This window comes from Bufo bufo, chromosome 2 (genome assembly GCF_905171765.1).
Source record: "Bufo bufo chromosome 2, aBufBuf1.1, whole genome shotgun sequence".
NCBI lineage: Eukaryota > Metazoa > Chordata > Amphibia > Anura > Bufonidae > Bufo > Bufo bufo.
In genome coordinates, this window is record NC_053390.1 from 265,471,263 (window position 1) to 265,493,760 (window position 22,498).

At 42.9% G+C, this 22,498-nt stretch overlaps 1 protein-coding gene across 2 annotated transcripts in view; it reads left to right on the forward strand.

Annotated features, from left to right (window-relative positions):
- The window catches only part of TTC28 (tetratricopeptide repeat domain 28), a 639,226-nt gene that overhangs the window by 566,171 nt on the left and 50,557 nt on the right, over nt 1-22,498 (forward strand). For both annotated transcript variants that reach the window (XM_040416538.1, XM_040416539.1), the window contains one exon: nt 2,514-2,658. In XM_040416538.1, coding sequence (XP_040272472.1) covers nt 2,514-2,658 — 145 coding nt within the window. The remainder of the gene's footprint in view (nt 1-2,513; nt 2,659-22,498) is intronic.

Below are 22,498 nucleotides of genomic sequence, written 5' to 3' on the forward strand. Positions count from 1 at the left end.
CCTCGAGACAGCAGACATGAATGCAGTACATCGACCTGCTGTATCAAAGACAACCCGCTCTATCCAGCCACTTTCCCTGAGGTCTCAGTTCTGGAGACACTCTGAAGCATATTGCAATGTATCTTACTTTCTGCTGTTTTACTGGTGAAGTGACTATTTATATAAATTCCCAGAAACTGTTCATAATAAATGCCAAAAAGGAATACAAATCAGAAGGAAACACATTAAATAGTCGCACAGCATTTTCATCCTTACAAATCTCAAGTACATCGTTATACCTTAAAAATATTATCCATGTACAGATTGCCATGAGCTATTAAGTGAAATGTTAAGTTAGAATTAACTCTGACTTTGCACAAAAGAGCCGCACAGGTAATGGCTTAATACGGAAGGCGATATTTCAATAATGAACTTTTCAAAGTGCAAAGATAGGAAAACATGCATGTATTATTCTTCATTTTACTGCATTTCTGTCCTGTCCTCTTCACATCGTCATAGCAACCAACATTACCGGAGCCTTCCTGCAAAATTTACAGTCTGGCGGGCAGGAGAACTCCGATAAAGATTCTCATGATGTTCCTAATTGAAACTTCTCATAAAAACACTGACTGTTCCATTGAGCGAAATTAAAACCGTAGTCGATTGTTAGTCTTATTGGAGGCTCTGTGCAGGGGTGATTATTTCATAATGTATTTGTGTTTATGCGTCATTTATATACTGCTGCCAATAAGTGCTTCAATGGATGCTGGAGAGAATGGACAGAAGCTTCTAATACCCTTCATGTCTGTGGCCATGGTGACATCCGTGACAAGATGCACAGTGGTTCATCCGTGAATGATCCGTGTTTGGTCCGTGTGTCCATTTTTTGCCCTCCATTGCTAGGCCAAAATTTTTTTTCCAGAGCATCTGCTAGCAATAATCCGTGAAAACCACTGACCAAACACGGATGGCATCCATGTTGTGTCTGTGTTTTTCATGGACCTGTAGACTATAATGTGCGTGAGGGATCCGTAATCAGAGACAAAAATGGGCCATGCTTCTGTGGTTTCACGCATTAAAGTCAATGGATACGTGTGCTGACCATGGAGGCCAAGGACAGCACATTCCACGATTCACTTACTTATGGAAGAGGCTTTAATGATTACATTTATTCATTTATTTATGTAGAGAACAGGATGTTGAACAATTTTCGAATTTACATCTATTTAAAATTTTGCTCACGGACCTTTATTATATCTATACAGTAGCGTGTCCCTAAAGAAAGAAAATAGTATGCCCCATTTTAGTCCTGTAAAATGCATCCATAGGAGAGCTGGATAGGACTAAACATGGCGTCAGTCATGTGACCCTCACAAGTATCATGTGACCTGGCTTTCAGTTAACTGCCCAGGTACCTATTAGGTGAATAGTAGTGTACTGAGGAGCAGAGCATATATAGGGGGAGATTTATCAAAACTGGTGCAAAGGAAAACTGGCTTAGTTGCCGAAAGCAACCAACAAGTTCCAACTCAGAGCTCCTTTGGAAAATGAAAGGATTGATCTAATTGGTTGCTATGGGTAACTAAGTCAGTTTTCCTTTGCACCAGTTTTGATTAATGTCTCCCATAGTCTATACACTACTACTACCACCTGCAGCAGCATCTTATCATGGCTGTCAGTGTCTGTTTAGAAACAGATCTGTTGTTTTTTGTTTTTTTTTGCATTAAACTTTATTAACAACATGACATCACCTAGAGACAGGCAGCTATTAGAGATGAGCGAATTTCTGGTTATGAAATTCGTTCACGCTTCGTTTACTGGTAAAAGGTGAATTGCGCTATGGATTCCGTTATCACGGACCATAACGCAATTCTTTGACGGAATGTATAACAGAATGCCTTTAGAGGTATTCCGATATTCATTCCGTCATAATAGAAGTCTATGGGCTGCATAACTGATCCGTCTAAGGAGAGGACTTAGACCCCTCATTTTTAAGATTATGGGGGTGCAGCAGTCGGATCCCCTGCAATGTGATAATTATCACTTATCCTGTGGGTAGGTGATAATGACATTTTATGAGATGACCTCTTCGATATGGCAGAACCGTGTTCTTAGAGCCTGAATGGAAGTGAATGACAGCTGATCGGCTCCATAAAGAAGAGCTACATGACCTCTGCCTGCTGTCATACAATGTAGTTGCTTTCGGATGTACACAGCTATTCTCTCATAGAAGCAATATTTGTGAGGGAGACTATTTCCGTGTGTATGGGCATCAGAGCAGGGAAGCCATGATTTTCTTCCTGTCAGTAGGGTATATTGAGTGCCATTGGTGTCCATCATTTGACTGATATGTCTGTTGGATTCGGTTTATCTGCTGTTGTGATGGAGTTCCTAATGCAGATGTGAACGCTGCCTTACATTTTACTCATTTGTCCTTGCACATTATATGTATAAGCTGTATAAGTAACATTAATATACTTTCATGATTTCTGAAAGATGGAACATTTATCTTTTCTTTTCTTGCTTATATTTAGAAGCTGCCAAAGCATGACCAGCCTGTTCAGCAACCCGGTGTCACCTGTGAAGGAAAATACCTCTTCTCTCCCCCGAAAGCAGTCATGTACTAGTAAGCCACCTCTTCGTGCCCTCTACGATTTGCTTCTGGCACCAATGGAAGGGGTAAGGATATGAGTTTTCTTTTTCAAGAATATACTACATAAGGTTACGGATGATAACATGACATTCTCAGGAGGCTCTTTTCAGTTGTGTCTTGATTGTATTTTATTCCTCAGCCAGAAAAATCAAGATGGGTGTCTTCTATTCATCCTTATAGAGAGCTCACAGTAGGCGTAAGGAATCTTCTTATAGTTCACAGTGCTAAGGGTATGCAAATTACCTCCGTTTCCAAAAAATAAAAGTAAGCTGAGACTCTAAGGTCACCAGATGTGAGGTAGCTATCTTATATCCTATAATTCAATGTTTGACCCTTTAAACAGGCCTTATGACATAACTTTAAAGAGGAGCTTTCATCTGTTTAACCCTAGTCTAATTAGGGTCTTACCTTATAGGGCGGCCCCCACTGATGTCATCGCACTTTTATTTTATTTTTTTATCCGCTGTTGTCCCCCGTTCTAATTAGCCGACTTGGTTATACTGGCTATGAGCGGTGCGTTCTGATTGGATGTGCTCACAGCCAGGGAGAAGAGAACCGCTCCAGTCTCCACCTAGTATAACCAAGTCGGCTAATTAGAATATAAGGCGCCAAAATCAACGGGGGACAACAGCGGACAAAAAAAAAAAAAAGGTGCGATGACATCAGTGGGGGGGCGCCCTATAAGGTAAGACCCTAATTAGACTAGGGCTAAACAGATGAAAGATCCTCTTTAAATTTTAGCTAGGCCAGGTCCTTATCCCTTAGGGTCCATTCACGCGTCTGCAAAATGGGTCTGCATCCGTTCCGCAATTTTTAATGGGGCCGGAATGTGCTGTCCGCATCTGCATTTGCGGATCGGCACTTCCGGATCCGCACTTCTGTTCCGCAAAAAAATAGAACATGTCCTATTGTTGTCCGCAATTGTGGATAAGAAAAGGCATTTTCTATGAGAGTGCCAGCGATGTGCGGTTCCGCAAAACACATACGGACGTGTGAATGGACCCTTATCAGTGCAGAGCAGAGAAAACTGGCTTAACTGGATGAGAGGCCCTTATCTAGATCTGGGGACGTTGCTATTTCTCCTTATAAAAAGCACCTAGTAGGTGGAAGGAGTCTTATAGGCCAGGCAATGCTCCTCTGGGAAAAAGGAATGCAAATGAGCTCTCTGTCAAAAAATGTAAGAAAGCTGTGCCTTTTAGGCTGGTTTCACACGGGCGTTGTGGAAAAAGATGCGGTTGCGTTGCGGGAACATGCGCGATTTTTCCACGCGAGTGCAAAACATTGTAATGCGTTTTGCACGCGCGGAAGAAAAATCGTCATGTTTGGTACCCAAACCCGAACTTCTTCACAGAAGTTCGGGTTTTGGTTAGGTGTTGTGTAGATTGTATTATTTTCCCTTATAACATGGTTATAAGGGAAAATAATAGCATTCTTAATACAGAATGCGTAGTAAAATAGGACTGGAGGGGTTAAAAAAAAATATAAATTTTAACTCGCCTTAATTCTCTTGTTCGCGCAGCCCGGCTTCTCTTCTGTCTTCTTCTTTGAGGAATAGGACCTTTGATGTCACTGCGCTCATCACATGGTCTATCACATGATCTTTTACCATGGTGATGGATCATGTGACGGACCATGGGATGAGCGCAGTAACGTCACCACAGGTCCTTTTCCTGTGCACAGCAAAGATGAAGACAGAAGAGAAGCCAGGCTGCGCGAACAAGTGGATCAAGGTGAGTTAAATTATTATTATAATTTTTTTAACCCCTCCAGCCCTATTGTACTATGCACTCTGTATTAAGAATGCTATTATTTTCCCTTATAACCATGTTATAAGGGAAAATAATAATGATCGGGTCTCCATCCCGATCGTCTCCTAGCAACCGTGCGTGAAAATCGCACCGCATCAGCACTTGCTTGCGGATGCTGGCGATTTTCACGCAGTATAACAAAACAATAACAAACACAGGTGCACTCTGCAGTCTCACTAAATCCTCAAACTGATTTTAAAATTGAGAGATTAGTCAACATGTCCTACGGTGTAGAACATGTCTAAGCCCGGACACCACGACAAGGTTTCTCAAGTAGCCCGGGACCCTACACTCTCCTACCTGAGCCGTATGGGCGATACCACGAGCCAGTGGGCAAATTACAGGAGCATAAGGCCGACTCACAAACAACTCACCAGTTACCTCCAGCATGTGGCCATGCTTGCAATGGGAGGAGGGAGGAGTCTGTGAGTCCCACTCAAGACTTGCTGATATGTCCCAGGCCTCATAGGTGCACCTAAATGTAGCCTGTAGATGGAAAACAGGCACATTTAAATAGGAGTTTATACACCTCCAGTAATCTATATATACAAACTAAGAAGACAGGTTGGCATTAGCAGGAGGTGCTCAAACCCACATGCAGTTGTGCATATATATAGGGGAGCAAATCCTGCACTTGTGGCCCGTTGCTAATGGCAATCCCCAGCAAAATGCATACAATGGAGGATGCCCGCGGCGAACCACAAGTACCACAATAGACATCCTACACAAGGTAACAAGTGCGGATGTCATAATTAATATAACAATATAACAAAACAATAACAAACACAGGTGCACTCTGCAGTCTCACTAAATCCTCAAACTGATTTTAAAATTGAGAGATTAGTCAACATGTCCTACGGTGTAGAACATGTCTAAGCCCAGACACCACGACAAGGTTTCTCAAGTAGCCCGGGACCCTACACTCTCCTACCTGAGCCGTATGGGCGATACCAGGAGCCAGTGGGCAAATTACAGGAGCATAAGGCCGATTTTCACGCAGCCCCATTCACTTCTATGGGGCCTGCGCTGCTTGGAAAACGCACAATATAGAGCATGCAGCGATTTTCACGCAACGCACAAGTGATGCGTGAAAATCACCGCTCATCTGCACAACCCCATTGAAGTGAATGGGTCCGGATTCAGTGCGGGTGCAATGTGTTCACCTCCCGCATTGCACCCGCGTGGAAATCTCGCCCGTGTGAAAGAGGCCTTAGTCCTCCTTCTGGTTGGGCGCCTCCTGAGTGTGGGCCCCAAAGCAGCCGCTTCCTCTATAGCTACACCCCTGAGCCCACTCCTTCTGTTTAAGTGCGTTCTGTTCTGTTAGGTGTTAGAGTTTTGCTATATGTGAACTTTTATTTTTTTCCCTTCACATAGCAAAATTGTGTGGGAAACTCAATAAGAAATAGGAAATAATAATGCATCATGTTAAATTCTATGAAGTGCAGTTTGTTCAGGGCCATTCAGCTGTCTGATCAGGAATAGGTGATGACTATTTACCAAATCGATGCAAAGAATTCATATTTTCAGTAGCTGATAACGGAGATCTTGAAAATGGCAAGGAATTGGAACACAACGCATATTAGAAATTTGCAGAATTTTTCATAATACATTGAAAGGAATATGTAATCAGAAAATGATCTATTGTTTGTCACTTTTTATGTTACAAACATATTTTTTGAATTTTTGCTGATATCTGTTTTCATTTTCCATGTCAAGTATGGTCAACAAAATACCTAAAACTGGGCAGTTTTTGCACTGACCACTAGACCTAGTAATTTGTTAAGACTTCCTATTCTGTACAGGTTCACTTTTTAGCAGCCATCACATTATCATCACTGGCAGACTTACAATGACAGATATCACCTTTGTATAGATAACACAGAATCCACCATTCACAATAGGTTATATCACAGATTATCAGCTCCCTGCTGACCACTGTACGGGTCACAGACATGCCTATACAAGTCAATGAGGTCTTCTTCTGTCCATTATGGACTGCTGTTAAAGAACAGGAAAGTTGGGTTTACACGGCCTGAAGAGCAGCCAGTTATCAGGGGTGCAGCAATCACCTCCACAATATGAGGATGAACGCTCGCAGCCATACAGCTGCATTGTTTTTGGGAAGGAGAACGTGGTTTATACACCACGATCTGCTGCCCAATGTACTTGCATGGAGCACGAATAACTGTTTCATCCAATGTACGTTTGTTTCGCTCGTTTATTGGGTGATCGGCTGCACCTTTAGACGGCCAGATTGTTGGGAACAAACGTTCGTAGGGAAGTTCAGCCCACATATTTTAAGCCAGTGGCCAGTGTGAAAACTACATGTATTTTTAAAATATAAATAAAGACATGTAAATAAAAGAACAATTTAAAAAAATATGTTTTCGATAAAACCTTGATTTAAAGGGGTATTCCCATCACAGACAATGGGGGCATATCACTAGGATATGCCCCCACCTCTGGGACCCGGACCTACAATGAGAACGGAGCAGGGAAATAAACAGAGGGCGCACTGCGCATGCGCAGCCGCCCTCCATTCATTTCTATGGGGCCGCCGTCTATAGCCGATCGCTGGCTCAGCTATTTTCGTCTGCCCCATAGAAATGAATAAGAACCGGGGCCGCGCATGCGCTGTGCGCTCCCATTTACTTCTATGGGAGCAGCATGGAGCAGCGCTTGGTGGTGGACGGACCCCGGAAAATCCGGGGTCCTCCAGCCACAGCTCTCTCTGCTCTGTTCTCATTGTAGGTGCGGGTCCTAGAGGTGGGACCCGCACCTATCAGACAATGTGGGCATATCCTAGCGATATGCCCCCATTGTCTGTAATGGGAATACCCCTTTAAACAATACGTTTTTTTGGATGACCTCTTCCCTTTAAATATTCTTTCTTTGCATAAATTGAACAGCTCATCGTAATGTAGATAAAAAAAATTCTTTCTTCTGTATCATGAACATTATATGCCTCAAAACCTGAAACAAAAGACATTGTAAATGCCTGTCTGTAAGCTAATAAATAGGGAATGCATTAGTCTACATTACACATGATGGACTCTAGAGGGAGCCAGGCATCCAACCTATTTATCAAAACATGCAACACATAAAGGATAAAGATGCGGGATAGAAATTATTACACACATTTTTCTAATTGGTATGAAATCGGTATTGCTGCATACAGGATTATGTGAATTGTTTAAAGGGGTTGTGCAAGTTAAAATACAAATTGCTAAATGGTAGGGAAGTAGTTAAATTAATATCACAAGTTAGGCTACTTTCACACTTGCGTTCACCTTTTCCAGTATTGAGATCTGGCAGAGGATCTTAATACCGGAGAAAAATGCTTCCATCTTGTCCCCATTCATTGTCAATGTGGACAAAACTGAACTGAACAGAACGAAGTGCACCAAAGTGCATCCTGTTCCGTTTACTTACGTTCCTGGAGAGCATGGGATGTCTAGCAAAACGCAATGCAAGTCAATGGTGCCGGATCCATTTTCTCGGACACAATAGAAAACGGATCTGTCCCCCATTGACTTTTAATGGTGTTCATGCTGGATCCGTCTTGGCTATTTTAAAGATAATACAACCGGATACATTCACAACGGATGCAGATGGTTGTATTATCAGAAACGGAAGCGTTTTTGCTGATCCCAAACACAAGTGTGAAAGTAGCCTTATAGTTATCAGTTCAGCTCCCTTTGCCCCAGCTCCGCCGGTGCAGTGACACCATGCCCATATACCGCATGTGACTGCTGTAGCCTGTCACTGGCCTCACCGGTTTATGAGATTGGCTATAGCGGTCACATGTGGTATACGGACATGTCACTACTGCAGCAGGGTGAACGACCGGGAAGACCGAAGTGGAGGGGTGTTTATACCGTAATTATAACCCCTTCCCTGCCATTTAACAATTATTACTTTAACTCTGACAACCCCTTTAAGAAAGATAACTGCTGTTACTCTCTGAATAGAGAACATGTTATCAGGATAGTTGCTTCTGTTTCTCCTTCATAACTACAAGGAGGTTCACCAACAATAAAATTGTCAGGTATGAACACTACATTTGGTGTATGTGCCTGGAATGTTTCTGTCCCATAGAATTAAACATATCCATAGCATTCAATTATCCCAACTTATGCATAAAGAGTGTCATTTATCGCATATGCTGGACCAGTATACCTTGTTCTTTTTAACTGTATGGAGTAGGCGTAGTAGGTTAGGATGTTCCATACAGAAGCATCCAGTGAAAAATAGATGTTTTTTACATTGGAACTGCATGCGTGATGTATACCTATACATTGCCAACATCAGGAAATGTTACTGACATATACATTTCCTCCAATGGAAGGCTCTGACATGATGTCAACAGAGCCTAATGGTGTAGTATGGTGAAGCCTGAAGACATATGAATACCTGACCAAATGTTAATTTATTAATATTAATATTTTGTTTTATTTTTGTCTGATAAGTTGGTCCAAGAGACATTTCATCCAGGATTATTGTTGTTTGCATATAATCCCAGACTTTTATGCTTGTTGAACAAGTCTGTGCACACTTTAATGGTGTTAATACCCCACCCTGATTAGTGCTCCACCTCATTAGTACCCCACCCCATTAATACCCCACCCTCATTAGTACCCCACCCTCATTAGTGCTCCACCTTATTAGTACCCCACCCTCATCAGTACCCACCCCATTAATACCCCACCCTCATTAGTGCCCCATCCCATTAGTGCCCCACCCCAATCAGTGTCCCACCCCCATGGCTGCCATAATAGCCTCTATTCTGAGTGGGCTTTCCATACACTTATGAAACACTGTCACAGGCCATGATAACTAAATTAGTCCTGATTGGCCTAGCATAAGAACGGTCCTTTCCAAAACTGCTGCTCCAAAGCTAGAACTAGAGATGAGCGAATTTCATGTTATGAAATTTGTTCACGCTTCATTTGGTGGTAAAAGCAGAATGCATTATGGATTCCGTTACCACAGACCATAACGCAATTCTATGACGGAATGCCTTTAGAGGCATTCCGTTATTCATTCCGTCAAAATAGAAGTCTATAGGCTGCATAACAGATCCTTCCCGTTTCCGTTATGCAGGAGAGGACTCCCCTGCATAACGGAAACGAGAAGGATCCGTTTTGCAGCCTATAGACTTCTATTTTGACGGAATAAATAACGGAATACCTTTAGAGGCATTCCGTCATAGAATAGCGTTATGGTCCGTTACGGTCCCTGTAATCCATAACGCAATTCTGCTTTTACCACCAAACGAAGCGTGAACGAATTTCAAAATATTAAATTCGCTCCTCTCTAGCTGGAATCACAACATTTTCAAGAATTTCACTGTGGTAAGATCTCCCTCTATTTATTTAACTTAAGAAGACAAACCATGAAAAACTGCATAATACCAGAATTTCTGCACCACTAAACTTCACAGTTAGCTGGAGGACTGCTAGATGGTAGCGCGTGAACTATTGCCACAAAGAAGGCGTTCCCATTGCCTTGGGGTCTAATGGTGATCTATACATTACCCCACTCTGTTATCTCATGCCTGGGCAGGGCTGATTAGTTGTGGAACTTTTAGACTATATATATATATATCAAATTTGCACTTTTGCTTGAATATAATCGCCACGCTGATTGGGCAGGGCCATTATGTAAATCTCGTATATGTACTGCCATTTCAATTCACTTCTGGTTCCCACTCTGTACTTCTCATTAACCCAACCACAGAAATTTAGCTTGTGGTTGCACATTGTAATTTCTCATTCTGTCCAGCATTCTCTCATTTTGCAAAAATGTTTCCATCTCCGTGAATATATATATGTACTTTTTTTTTACTACTTTGAGTGGCTCGCTTGTTGATTTTGGCAGATTGCACAATTTTCCAGCCATTCTTTCTGCAAAGACAATCTGCCTGCATTTTGCACAGAGTATATGTTAATCCCACTTTTTCACTCCAGCATATAACCCCTCGCATCTTGTGTCTGATTTACCCAGTTTAATGTAACATATTTGATTCAATGCGTTGCTTGTCCTCAGAAAACTATGTGCCGTTCCCCTATGAGACATCCTTGTAAGACCCTCTTTTTACAGCCTGTAAACCTGAAACATACGTTTTTTTTGAGTGGAACTCTGGAATCTTCATAAAGTTTTGCTCTAATTAGGTAAACTGAACTGTGTACATAATATAGTCTTATTACAGCATTATTATCTTCTGCCTGGATTAACCAGTATCATCACGCCTAGATCGTAGCTTTGAAGTTGTGGACCATCATTTAGATAGTTTGACTCATTCCATTGCCTACCAGCTCTTGGCAAGGCTATTTTAGAATTATGTTTCTCTAGGTCATTTCTGGCTTCCGGACAAATCTTTTATATGGAAGTGCCAAAAAGAATTTTACGTGTAACTTTTACAGCCGGAGATGGAATGTTAAGTTACAGATGTTTAGAATCAAGGTAACAAATACTTAAGAAGAACTTTCCGTGTATCCGCCAATTTACTAGGAATCAGCGTCATTTGCTCAGCCATTGAGGAACTATTGAAGAACATGTCTAAATAGAAAGGATTTTTTTTGTGACAGTATACTGAGTGGACGCAAGGTAGTCATGTGATTCTCATGGTACATTATGGTATATAATAGACCACTGTTAAAGACTACCTAAAATTCATTCCTTAGGCAGCCTTAGATGTTTATTGGATGTAGTGCATTTTAGTTTCTCTGTCCATGAATGGATGGTCTTTTCCTGCTGTAGTGTAAGTGGATGTTCACACAACAATTTAGACTTTTTTTGTATGTGTTTTTTGTGCGTTTTTTATGCGGTTTTTCAACGCATCTTGTTTTTTAATCAATGGGTGTTCACCTCAATACAAAGCTGCATGGACATTGGGCATGCTGCTTCTTTTTTCAACGCTTCTATTTTATAGGTGGAAAAAAAAAACAGGTGCTGCTTCCTATTAAAATGGGAGGCAGTTTTGAGGTGTTTTTTAGCTGATTTTGAGGCAGAAACACTCCAAAATGGGTGCCAAAAGCTGTGTGAACTGGCCCTCAGAGATGTTCTTTGTGTTATCAGCCACACAGAATGCTCCCTCTTCCTTCTTACAGCATGCAGCATCCCAGACAGAGAGAGGAAGCTGCAGCTCCATCCCCCTCCTCACTGTCTTCTACCTATTGTATTACTCAGGACAGATTGTTTGGAGAGTGGACATTTACAGAAGCCTGCAGCGAGGTCAAAGGTTAAATGCAGGGTGCCTAAAGTTGATCCCCTGATAAGGAATATTACAAAGTGTTAGGTCTGCAGTCCATGCCAACCCTGTCCCACCAGGTCTGCTTGGTCGCCGGTGTTCTCTCCATGCTACTGCCTCTTTGCCCCTGCCTGATGCACCCTTAGGGTGTGCACTCATCTACGACCTATTAGGGTCAGTGTGCGCGCTCCCATATCATTCTCCAGCCAATGGCTGAAGGCCCCTGGATATTTAAGGCACCCTCTCCTATCATGTTTTACCTTTGTTTATCCTGCCTTATTTCCTGCATTCGGTGTTATTGCCATGCCATGTTCTTGTGTGCTCCTACACTTTCAAGTCCAAGTTCAGTTTGTATTTAAAGGGAACCTGTCACCTAGATTTTGGGTATAGAGCTGAGGACATGGGTTGCTAGATGGCCGCTAGCACATCCGCAATACCCAGTCCCCATAGCTCTGTGTGCTTTTATTGTGTAAAAAAAACGATTTGATACATATGCAAATTAACATAAAAGAGTCATATCTTACTTGTGTGACCAGAGAAGAGTCATATTTTCAAGCTCTGACTCATCTCAGGTTTTCCTTCAATTTTGGTGCATTTTCTATAACTAGAGCTCCTGATGCTTGCACCAGAGTTACTGGCCCCAGCGGATCGGCTGCCACCTATATCGGGACTATCCCAGGAAGTAGTGGTCTGGTTGCTAACCAGCAGCGAAGTCCAGGTCCCTGTAAAGGGGTTAAAGGGTGAAAACCGTGGAAGCTCCAGAATAACACCCTTAGGGTAAGCTCTAAGCCAGACTGGTTAGTCTGTGCAGTGGGTTCACACTTACTAATCCATAACACCCAAGTTTTATATGCACAGGTGGTACAGATTTCCACAAAATGATTTACAATGGTAAATAATGATGGTTATAGATCACACCAACTTTTAATTCTAGTGTTAGTGAAAGAGGAGTATAAAGGGAACCTGTCAGCTACATCTCTGACAGCAGCATGCAGTAGTGACAACCATGCTTGTTACTTATGATTAGTGTGTGGTTTGAATAAACTCCCTACTTAATCATTGCAGCCTGCACTACGCAGGAAGGTGTATTCATGATATGTATGTTACCCTCCCATGTTGCTTATTCATAGTTTTTTCCTTATGCACAGTAACAGGGATTTAGGGGGTACTATCTCTCCTTGGGGAGAGAGAGCACCTAAGTCGGCATGAGGAGACTTATAGGCCATACATACTCCTCTGGAATTCTGCCTCTCACCCAGTTAAGCCAGTACTCTCTGCTCTGCACCGATGAGGGGCAATCACCCCAAAGCAGCTGTCTGCAGATGAGATGCTGGCTTATTTAATATCTGAGTCATGTCTCAAGGCCTATTTAAAGGGTCAAACATTGACTTATAGGATAGCAGCCTTACATCTGGTGGCTGTTAAGAGTTTATTTGCATCCCTTTCTTCACCGTAACAGGGAGAAAGCTGTCAATGTGCAGCGGGATGTGGGTTCAAATGTGGTGGGTCTTAAAAGAGAAGTAATCTGCAATGAAATTCACAACACAAAATATAAAGTTTGTTATAAAATTTTTTTTCCCTTATTGATGTCAATGGAGAAAGATATATTTTTTTTTCAGTGACATCAGTAGTACATAATATAAGGTAAATTGCTATTTAACACTACTGAATTACACTCAGTCCCGTTCACACAGAGGCAATGGCACTGTTTAACCCACTCCTATGTCAGTTGGTGCTTTTCAAATAAAATAGTAAGACAGCACTACCTGTTGAGATGTCTCAGTAAGTCCAATTGGTGGCGGTGCCTGTGGTGTCAGATCCTGGCCTCTAGGATCCCCCAAGATGCAGAAACAGAAAAAAAAGTCTCAAATCAAATCCGTGTTTATTTCTCACCAAGCGCTTGATAACGACTCATCTGAGTCGAAACGTTGCACGCTGGGTGAGAAATAAAGATGCATTTGTTAAGCACCTCAGCCCCCAGTGCTTAAACACCCTGAAAGACCAGGCCACTTTTTACACTTCTGACCTACACTACTTTCACCGTTTATTGCTCGGTCATGCAACTTACCACCCAAATGAATTTTACCTCCTTTTCTTCTCACTAATAGAGCTTTCATTTGGTGGTATTTCATTGCTGCTGACATTTTTACTTTTTTTGTTATTAATCGAAATTTAACGATTTTTTTGCAAAAAAATGACATTTTTCACTTTCAGTTGTAAAATTTTGCAAAAAAAACGAGATCCATATATAAATTTTGCTCTAAATTTATTGTTCTACATGTCTTTGATAAAAAAAAAATGTTTGGGTAAAAAAAAAAAATGGTTTGGGTAAAAGTTATAGCGTTTACAAACTATGGTACAAAAATGTGAATTTCCGCTTTTTGCAGCAGCTCTGACTTTCTGAGCACCTGTCATGTTTCCTGAGGTTCTACAATGCCCAGACAGTACAAACACCCCACAAATGACCCCATTTCGGAAAGTAGACACCCTAAGGTATTCGCTGATGGGCATAGTGAGTTCATAGAACTTTTTATTTTTTGTCACAAGTTAGCGGAAAATGATGATTTTTTTATTTATTTATTTTTTCTTACAAAGTCTCATATTCCACTAACTTGTGACAAAAATAAAAAGTTCTATGAACTCACTATGCCCATCACGAAATACCTTGGGGTCTCTTCTTTCCAAAATGGGGTCACTTGTGGGGTAGTTATACTGCCCTGGCATTCTAGGGGCCCAAATGTGTGGTAAGGAGTTTGAAATCAAATTCTGTAAAAACTGACCAGTGAAATCCGAAAGGTGCTCTTTGGAATATGGGCCCCTTTGCCCACCTAGGCTGCAAAAAAGTGTCACACATCTGGTATCTCCGTACTCAGGAGAAGTTGGGGAATGTGTTTTGGGGTGTCATTTTACATATACCCATGCTGGGTGAGAGAAATATCTTGGCAAAAGACAACTTTTCCCATTTTTTTATACAAAGTTGGCATTTGACCAAGATATTTATCTCACCCAGCATGGGTATATGTAAAAAGACACCCCAAAACACATTCCTCAACTTCTCCTGAATACAGAGATACCAGATGTGTGACACTTTTTTGCAGCCTAGGTGGGCAAAGGGGCCCATATTCCAAAGAGCACCTTTCGGATTTCACAGGCCATTTTTTACAGAATTTGATTTCAAACTCCTTACCACACATTTGGGCCCCTAGAATGCCAGGGCAGTATAACTACCCCACAAGTGACCCCATTTTGGAAAGAAGAGACCCCAAGGTATTCGCTGATGGGCATAGTGAGTTCATGGAAGTTTTTATTTTTTGTCACAAGTTAGTGGAATATGAGACTTTGTATGAAAAAAAAAAAAAAAAAAAAAATCATCATTTTCCACTAACTTGTGACAAAAAATAAAAAATTCTAGGAACTTGCCATGCCCCTCACGGAATACCTTGGGGTGTCTTCTTTCCAAAATGGGGTCACTTGTGGGGTAGTTATACTGCCCTGGCATTTTCCAGGGGCCCTAATGTGTGGTAAGTAGGTAAATGACCTGTGAAATCCGAAAGGTGCTCTTTGGAATGTGGGCCCCTTTGCCCACCTAGGCTGCAAAAAAGTGTCACACGTGGTATCGCCGTATTCAGGAGAAGTTGGGGAATATGTTTTGTGGTGTCATTTTACATATACCCATGCTGGGTGAGAGAAATATCTTGGCAAAAGACAACTTTTCCCATTTTTTTTATACAAAGTTGGCATTTGACCAAGATATTTATCTCACCCAGCATGGGTATATGTAAAATGACACCCCAAAACATATTCCCCAACTTCTCCTGAATACGGAGATACCACATGTGTGACACTTTTTTGCAGCCTAGGTGGGCAAAGGTGCCCAAATTCCTTTTAGGAGGGCATTTTTAGACATTTGGATACCAGACTTCTTCTCACGCTTTGGGGCCCCTAAAATGCCAGGGCAGTATAAATACCCCACATGTGACCCCATTTTGGAAAGAAGACACCCCAAGGTATTCAATGAGGGGCATGGCGAGTTCATAGAAAAAAAAAAATTTGGGCACAAGTTAGCGGAAATTGATTTTTTTTATTTTGTTCTCACAAAGTCTCCCTTTCCGCTAACTTGGGACAAAAATTTCAATCTTTCATGGACTCAATATGCCCCTCAGCGAATACCTTGGGGTGTCTTCTTTCCAAAATGGTGTTATTTGTGGGGTGTTTGTACTGCCCTGGCATTTGAGGGTCTCCGCAATCATTACATGTATGCCCAGCATTAGGAGTTTCTGCTATTCTCCTTATATTGAGCATACAGGTAATGAGATTTTTTTTTTCCGTTCAGCCTCTGGGCTGAAAGAAAAAAATGAACGGCACAGATTTCTTCATTCGCATCGATCAATGTGGATGAAAAAATCTCTGCCAAAAAAAGAAAAAGGAGGGGAAAGGCGTCTGCCAGGACATAGGAGCTCCGCCCAACATCCATACCCACTTAGCTCGTATGCCCTGGCAAACCCGATTTCTCCATTCACATCAATCGATGTGGATGAATAAATCATTGCCGGGATTTTTTTTTTTATATATACAAAGTGTTTGCCAAAGTATATGAACACCGCCACCTCCTCAGCTCATATGCCTCGGAAAACGTATCTTTTACTGCAGAGGAGAAATCTCGTCTTGCAGCGCCGCATACACCGACTTGCGTGTAATCTGACAGCAGCGCAATGCTTCTGTCCGAATGCACATCAGTGCTGCAGCTAGTCGATCGGTTGGTCCACCTGAAAGGTAAAAAAAAAAAAAAAAAAAAGAAAAAACCAGGCCGCAACGCAATAACTTTATTAACTTTAGAACAGAACATATTAACTTTTTTTTTACTTTTTTAACTTTTTTACTTACCGGTAATTTTTTTTTTGTTTAGTTTTTTTTTACCTTTATAGAACAAACCTCTCCTTCCCCATGGGACAATGTGCAAAGCGCAAATCGCCCAAAGATGTGGCAAAGTACGTTATGCACTTTATCCCAGGTGAAAGGAGAGGTTTGCAGCAGCTGTGAGTAAAAGGGCCCTAATAGCCCTGTGTGCCTGTCCTGTGAGATGCAATCCCTATGCTAGGTGTACCTGTGTGTGGTACTTCCGGAAACACTCACCAAAGCATAGGGCAGGGTGGTCAGGACAGTCAGGACAGAAATAGCGGGTGTCACGCCTTATTCCACTCCTGCTACAGACACGACATCTTTTTCGGGGTGACGGTTGGGTTGAGGTACCAGGAACGACACTGGGGAAATGTCGCTCGTGTAGACGGCTAACTACACTGGTGGATGGGGCCACGGAACCTCCTGGGTAAAGGAGGTTCTCGATGATCTCTTCCTGGAATTTGAGGAAGGATCGTGTTCTCCCAGCCTTACTGTAGAGAACAAAACTATTGTACAGTGCCAATTGAATTAAATATACAGACACCTTCTTATACCAGCGTCTGGTTCTGCGGGAAACTAAATACGGAGACAACATCTGGTCATTGAAGTCCACCCCTCCCATGAGCGCATTATAGTCGTGGACACAGAGGGGCTTTTCCATGACACGGGTTGCTCGCTCAATTTGGATTGTCATGTCTGCGTGAATGGAGGAGAGCATGTAAACGTCACGCTTGTCTCTCCATTTCACCGCGAGCAGTTCTTCGTTACACAAGGCAGCCCTCTCCCCCCTTGCAAGACGGGTGGTTACAAGCCGTTGGGGGAAGCCCACGCGACTAGTTCGCGCGGTGCCACAGGCGCAAATCCGTTCTAGAAACAAATGCCTAAAGAGGGCCACACTTGTGTAAAAATTGTCCACATAAAGATGGTACCCCTTGCCGAATAAGGGTGACACCAAGTCCCAGACTGTCTTCCCACTGCTCCCCAGGTAGTCAGGGCAACCGACCGGCTCCAGGGTCTGATCTTTTCCCTCATAGATCCGAAATTTGTGGGTATAGCCTGTGGCCCTTTCACAGAGCTTATACAATTTGACCCCATACCGGGCACGCTTGCTTGGGATGTATTGTTTGAAGCCAAGGCGCCCGGTAAAATGTATTAGGGACTCGTCTACGCAGATGTTTTGCTCGGGGGTATACAAATCTGCAAATTTCTGGTTGAAATGGTCTATGAGGGGCCGAATTTTGTGGAGCCGGTCAAAAGCTGGGTGGCCCTCTGGGACGGGAGGTGGTGTTGTCGCTAAAATGCAGGAAACGGAGGATGGCCTCAAATCGTGCCCTGGACATAGCAGCAGAGAACATGGGCATGTGATGAATCGGGTGCGTGGACCAATATGACCGCAATTCATGCTTTTTAGTTAGACCCATGTTGAGGAGAAGGCCCAAAAAAATTTTAAGTTCGGAAACTTGGACTGGTTTCCACCGGAAAGGCTGGGCATAAAAGCTTCCCGGGTTGGCGGATATAAATTGTGTGGCATACCGGTTTGTCTCTGCCACGACTAAGTCCAAGAGCTCCGCAGTCAAGAACAGCTCAAAAAATCCCAGGGCCGAACCGATTTGAGCCGTCTCAACCCGAACTCCAGACTGGGCGGTGAAAGGGGGAATTACAGGTGTGGCTGAAGTTGGTGACTGCCAATCAGGGTTTGCCAGCACCTCAGGGATTCTAGGGGCTCTACGGGCCTGTCTGTGCGGTGGCTGCGACGGGGTAACTACTGCACGTGCCACCATACCAGCTTCAACTGCCTTTCTGGTGCTCGCCACGTCACCATGTTGTACGGCAGTGCTGGTACTAGGTCCAGGGAGGGCTGCGCTGCTGGTGTATGCCTCACCACGTGATCCGGCAGCGACAGCCCCACTCTGCTGCTCTTGAAGCGGATCCTGCGTAACCTATGGTCTAGCGACACGGGGCCGGGTACGCCTGGTGCTGCCAGGGACCTCAACCTCCTCGTCCGAACTTTGGGTCAGAGAGCCACTGCTTTCCACAGGTTCATATTCTGACCCGCTAGATTCGTCAGATGAGGGTTCCCACTCCTCATCCGACTGGGTCAGAATCCTGTAGGCCTCTTCAGAAGAATACCCCCTGTTTGACATTTTGGACTACTAAATTTAGGGGTATTCCCTGAGACTACCCAAGAAAAAAAGCAAGCCTGTCTTACAAAGGGGAGGCTAGCGAAGTACTGGAGGCCGCTGCGGTTGATAAAAAATATCAAAACTGATTTTTTTTATCGCCGCAGCGCGTGTAAAATGAATGTGCAGTGATCAAAAAATATATATTTTTTGTCACTGCGGTGGGGCGGGCGTGGGTGAACGCACGTGTGGGCGACCGATCAGGCCTGATCGGGCAAACACTGCGTTTTGGGTGGAGGGCGAACTAAGGTGACACTAATACTATTATAGATCTGACCGTGATCAGTTTTGATCACTTACAGATACTATAAAAGTACAAATGCTGATTAGCGATACGCTAATCAGCGAATAAAAGTGACTGCGGTGGGGTGGGCGCTAACTGACGCTAACTACCTAACCAAGGGGCCTAAACTATCCCTAAAACCTAACAGTCAATACCAGTGAAAAAAAAAAAGTGACAGTTTACACTGATCACTTTTTTTCCTTTCACTAATGATTGACACGGGCGATCAAAGGGGTGATCAAAGGGTTAATTGGGGTGCAGGGGGGTGATCTGGGGCTAAGGTGTAGTGTTTGGTGTACTCACAGTTCAGTCTGCTCCTGTGCTGGATCCAACCGACGAAAAGGACCAGCACAGGAGCAGACAAGCCATATAACAGATCATATTTACTAATATGATCTGTTATATGACTTTTGATTGGATTTTTTGAAAATCGCCAGCCTGCCAGCCAATGATCGTTGCTGGCAGGCTGGTGACGAACTTGTTGTTTTAATTTTGCCGGCCCGCGATGCGCATGCGCGGGCCGGCTTTGAGCGAAATCTCGCGTCTCGCGAGATGACGCGTATATGCGTGATTGTGCGCAGCGCTGCCACCTCCGGAACGCGAATCTGCGTACAGCGGTCCGGAGGTGGTTAAGTTGGTGCTTTTTGCTAGTTAATCCCTTCCTCCATACGATCAATGTATCCCAATATTTTCACAGAGACGGAACAGCACTCAGTTAACTGTGATTATTAGTATTTTTATTGAAAATCCACCATTATTAGCAATTTACAAATGTTGCAATGTTTTGGTCCTTACTTGAATGTCTTTCATCAAGCTAATGTGGCGTTCTTAGTGGCATGGGGGCTGCATGATGGTGGATTTTCAATAAGAATACCAATAATCGCAGTTAACTAATGAATGATATCCTGTCTCTGCGAAAATATTAACTTACAATCAGCTGTGGATGGTCCATAGTGGAAATTCACAGGAAGTGGACCACATTTATATTATATACTGTAGACCATGCCTATTATAACCAATCCACACTGCCACTGCCTCACTGCACACATATCTAATCTGATGCTATCTCAGGGGCATCTACAGGGCATCCAGATAAACACCATTTATAGATGATGTAGTGGGCACAAAATACAAACTGTGAGGAACATTTATTAAACTTACTACCCCTGTTTTGTAGGGTAAAAATGTCGCAAGTGATGTCACGTGTGACATTTTGGGCAAAATTTAGCAACTTTTCATTAGGATCACTTTCCCACACCACTTTCAGAAGGGAAGTGAGAAGTTATTCAGGCAGATCACTTTTAAGTCACATTTATGAAGTTCAATTTTTTAAAACGTTGCAAAAGATGTTGTTGCCAGTTCCAACTCCACACTAGGTATTCCCTAGAAATAGTGGAAGGTAACCAAATCCTACAGAGCAGGGGCATAGATAGGGGAAGCAGCTGCTTTGGACTGGAGAAGGGGGGGGGGGGCATTCAAAAATTTACTGCTGAGCCCAGTCATTTCTAGTTACGCCACTGCTACAGAGGATACATATTCTAATAATATGCAGGGTCCACCTATAAGTTGTTACCTCAGCCCTTGAAGAGATTTACGTCAGCTTACATCTGATGACTAGCATCACAACTGAATATCTTGTGCACTGGCAAGAATCTACCGATGAGCACCGCAACCAGCTATGCCATCAAAAACATATAATAGCCTTACAGAACAATAGGATGAGGCTCATGGCCTCAGCTGAGTAGATTAAAATAGAGAAAGAAATAAGAATTGCTTTCTATTACTGCATCCCTCCATCATCTACGTCTCTGCTTTACCCATCCGCCCAGTGTAACATATGAATTCCTCGAGGCCGTGTTGGATGAGTTGTTTGGCATTCATGTACCTTGTAACTCATTGATGAAAGCATGTTCTCCAGCAGCGGTTTGGCAGCCATTTCTGTGTCATTAACCACTTTAATGATTTGCCACAGCATCACTGACCATGAGAGACCGTTACATGTGTTCAGTACAGAGCCTGGGCACAATGGAGCAGCTGAAAACAATGCAGTCGTGTCTACTGGCTGCAGCCCCCTCTTGTCTCCAGCAGTTTCTTTGCAGTCGTATCCTATTTTTTTTTACTTTGAAATCGTAACAAAAGAGATACATTATATTGTTTTGTGTAACACATTACAGATATGTACGGTATCTTATAATTAAAAGGGGGAGATTTTCTTACATAAAAGATGCAACTGCAGATACTGAGTAGATATCTGTTCCCTACAGCAGAATGTTAAAGGGGTTATCTGATATCTAAAATATCCCCCTTTCCAATGCCCAGGCCACTTGTATGGGTTATACTTACCTGTTCCCCTGCACACGCGTCCCTCCGGATGCCTGCACGCAGCTGCGGCCGTGCAGGGATCTGGAGGGACGTGGGTGCCGGGGAGCAGGTAAGTATAACCCATACAAGGGGCCCGGGCATTGGGGGTATATTTTAGATATCGGGATAACCTCTTTAAGGTCTTCTCAATGTCCATTATTGGGCCACACTCACACCACTGTTTTCCTCATGTTCACTATCTGTCCTTGCATTAACCTTTTTCACTGCCAAAGGATATATAGTGTGGCAGGGAAGGTCTAAATCAAACCACAGCATTCTCTGCTGGTTGTCTTGAGGTTGTCAGAGACTCGCTATTTACACGCCAGAGAAGAATCTTTAGGAAATCCTGCTATCCAGAAAGCAAATCTCAGCGAGGTTATCACTAGGATTTCATGTAGATAGGGTATTCTTGTTTTAGTGCCCCCTTGTAGGCAGAATTGTCATTTCACATGGAGTACAAATGTCAGGAGTAGTTGCAGGTCCTCTTTAAAGAAAATTGGAATTTTACTATATGATAGTCACCATATACATTATATATAGGAATTATAATTGATAAGAATATTTAAAGTCACTTAGGAGTACTGTTACCATATAAAACACAGGCTTGAAGCATTCATACACTTCCTTTTCAAACATCTGAAGTAATTGGGGTGTGCTTCATGTTTTTTTTTTTTTTGTTTTTTTTACAGCATCTGGGGGACATACTGCAGCTACTTTTTTCCATCTGTACTGATGACCTATCCTCAGGATAGGTAATTAGTATCTGATCATCATGGATCCAGCACCCAACTCACTGTAGTGCCGCGGTCTTCTCAAGCAGCTGATCGGCAGGAGTCCTGGGTGTTGTACCCCTGCCAATCAGATATTGATGACCTATCCAGAGAACAAGTCACCAGTCTAAAAAGTCAGAACATCCCTTTAAGAGCCTCTTATTTGAAGATAGAGGGACCAATTCAGGGTAGTTATAGGAAAGCATTTCCTGCAAAGATGATGTATGACAGATCTTTTGTACAGGAAGTAATAAGCAGTGCCATATGTGGCACCGCTCATCTCTGTATAATCATCAGGTGCTCACACCAGAAC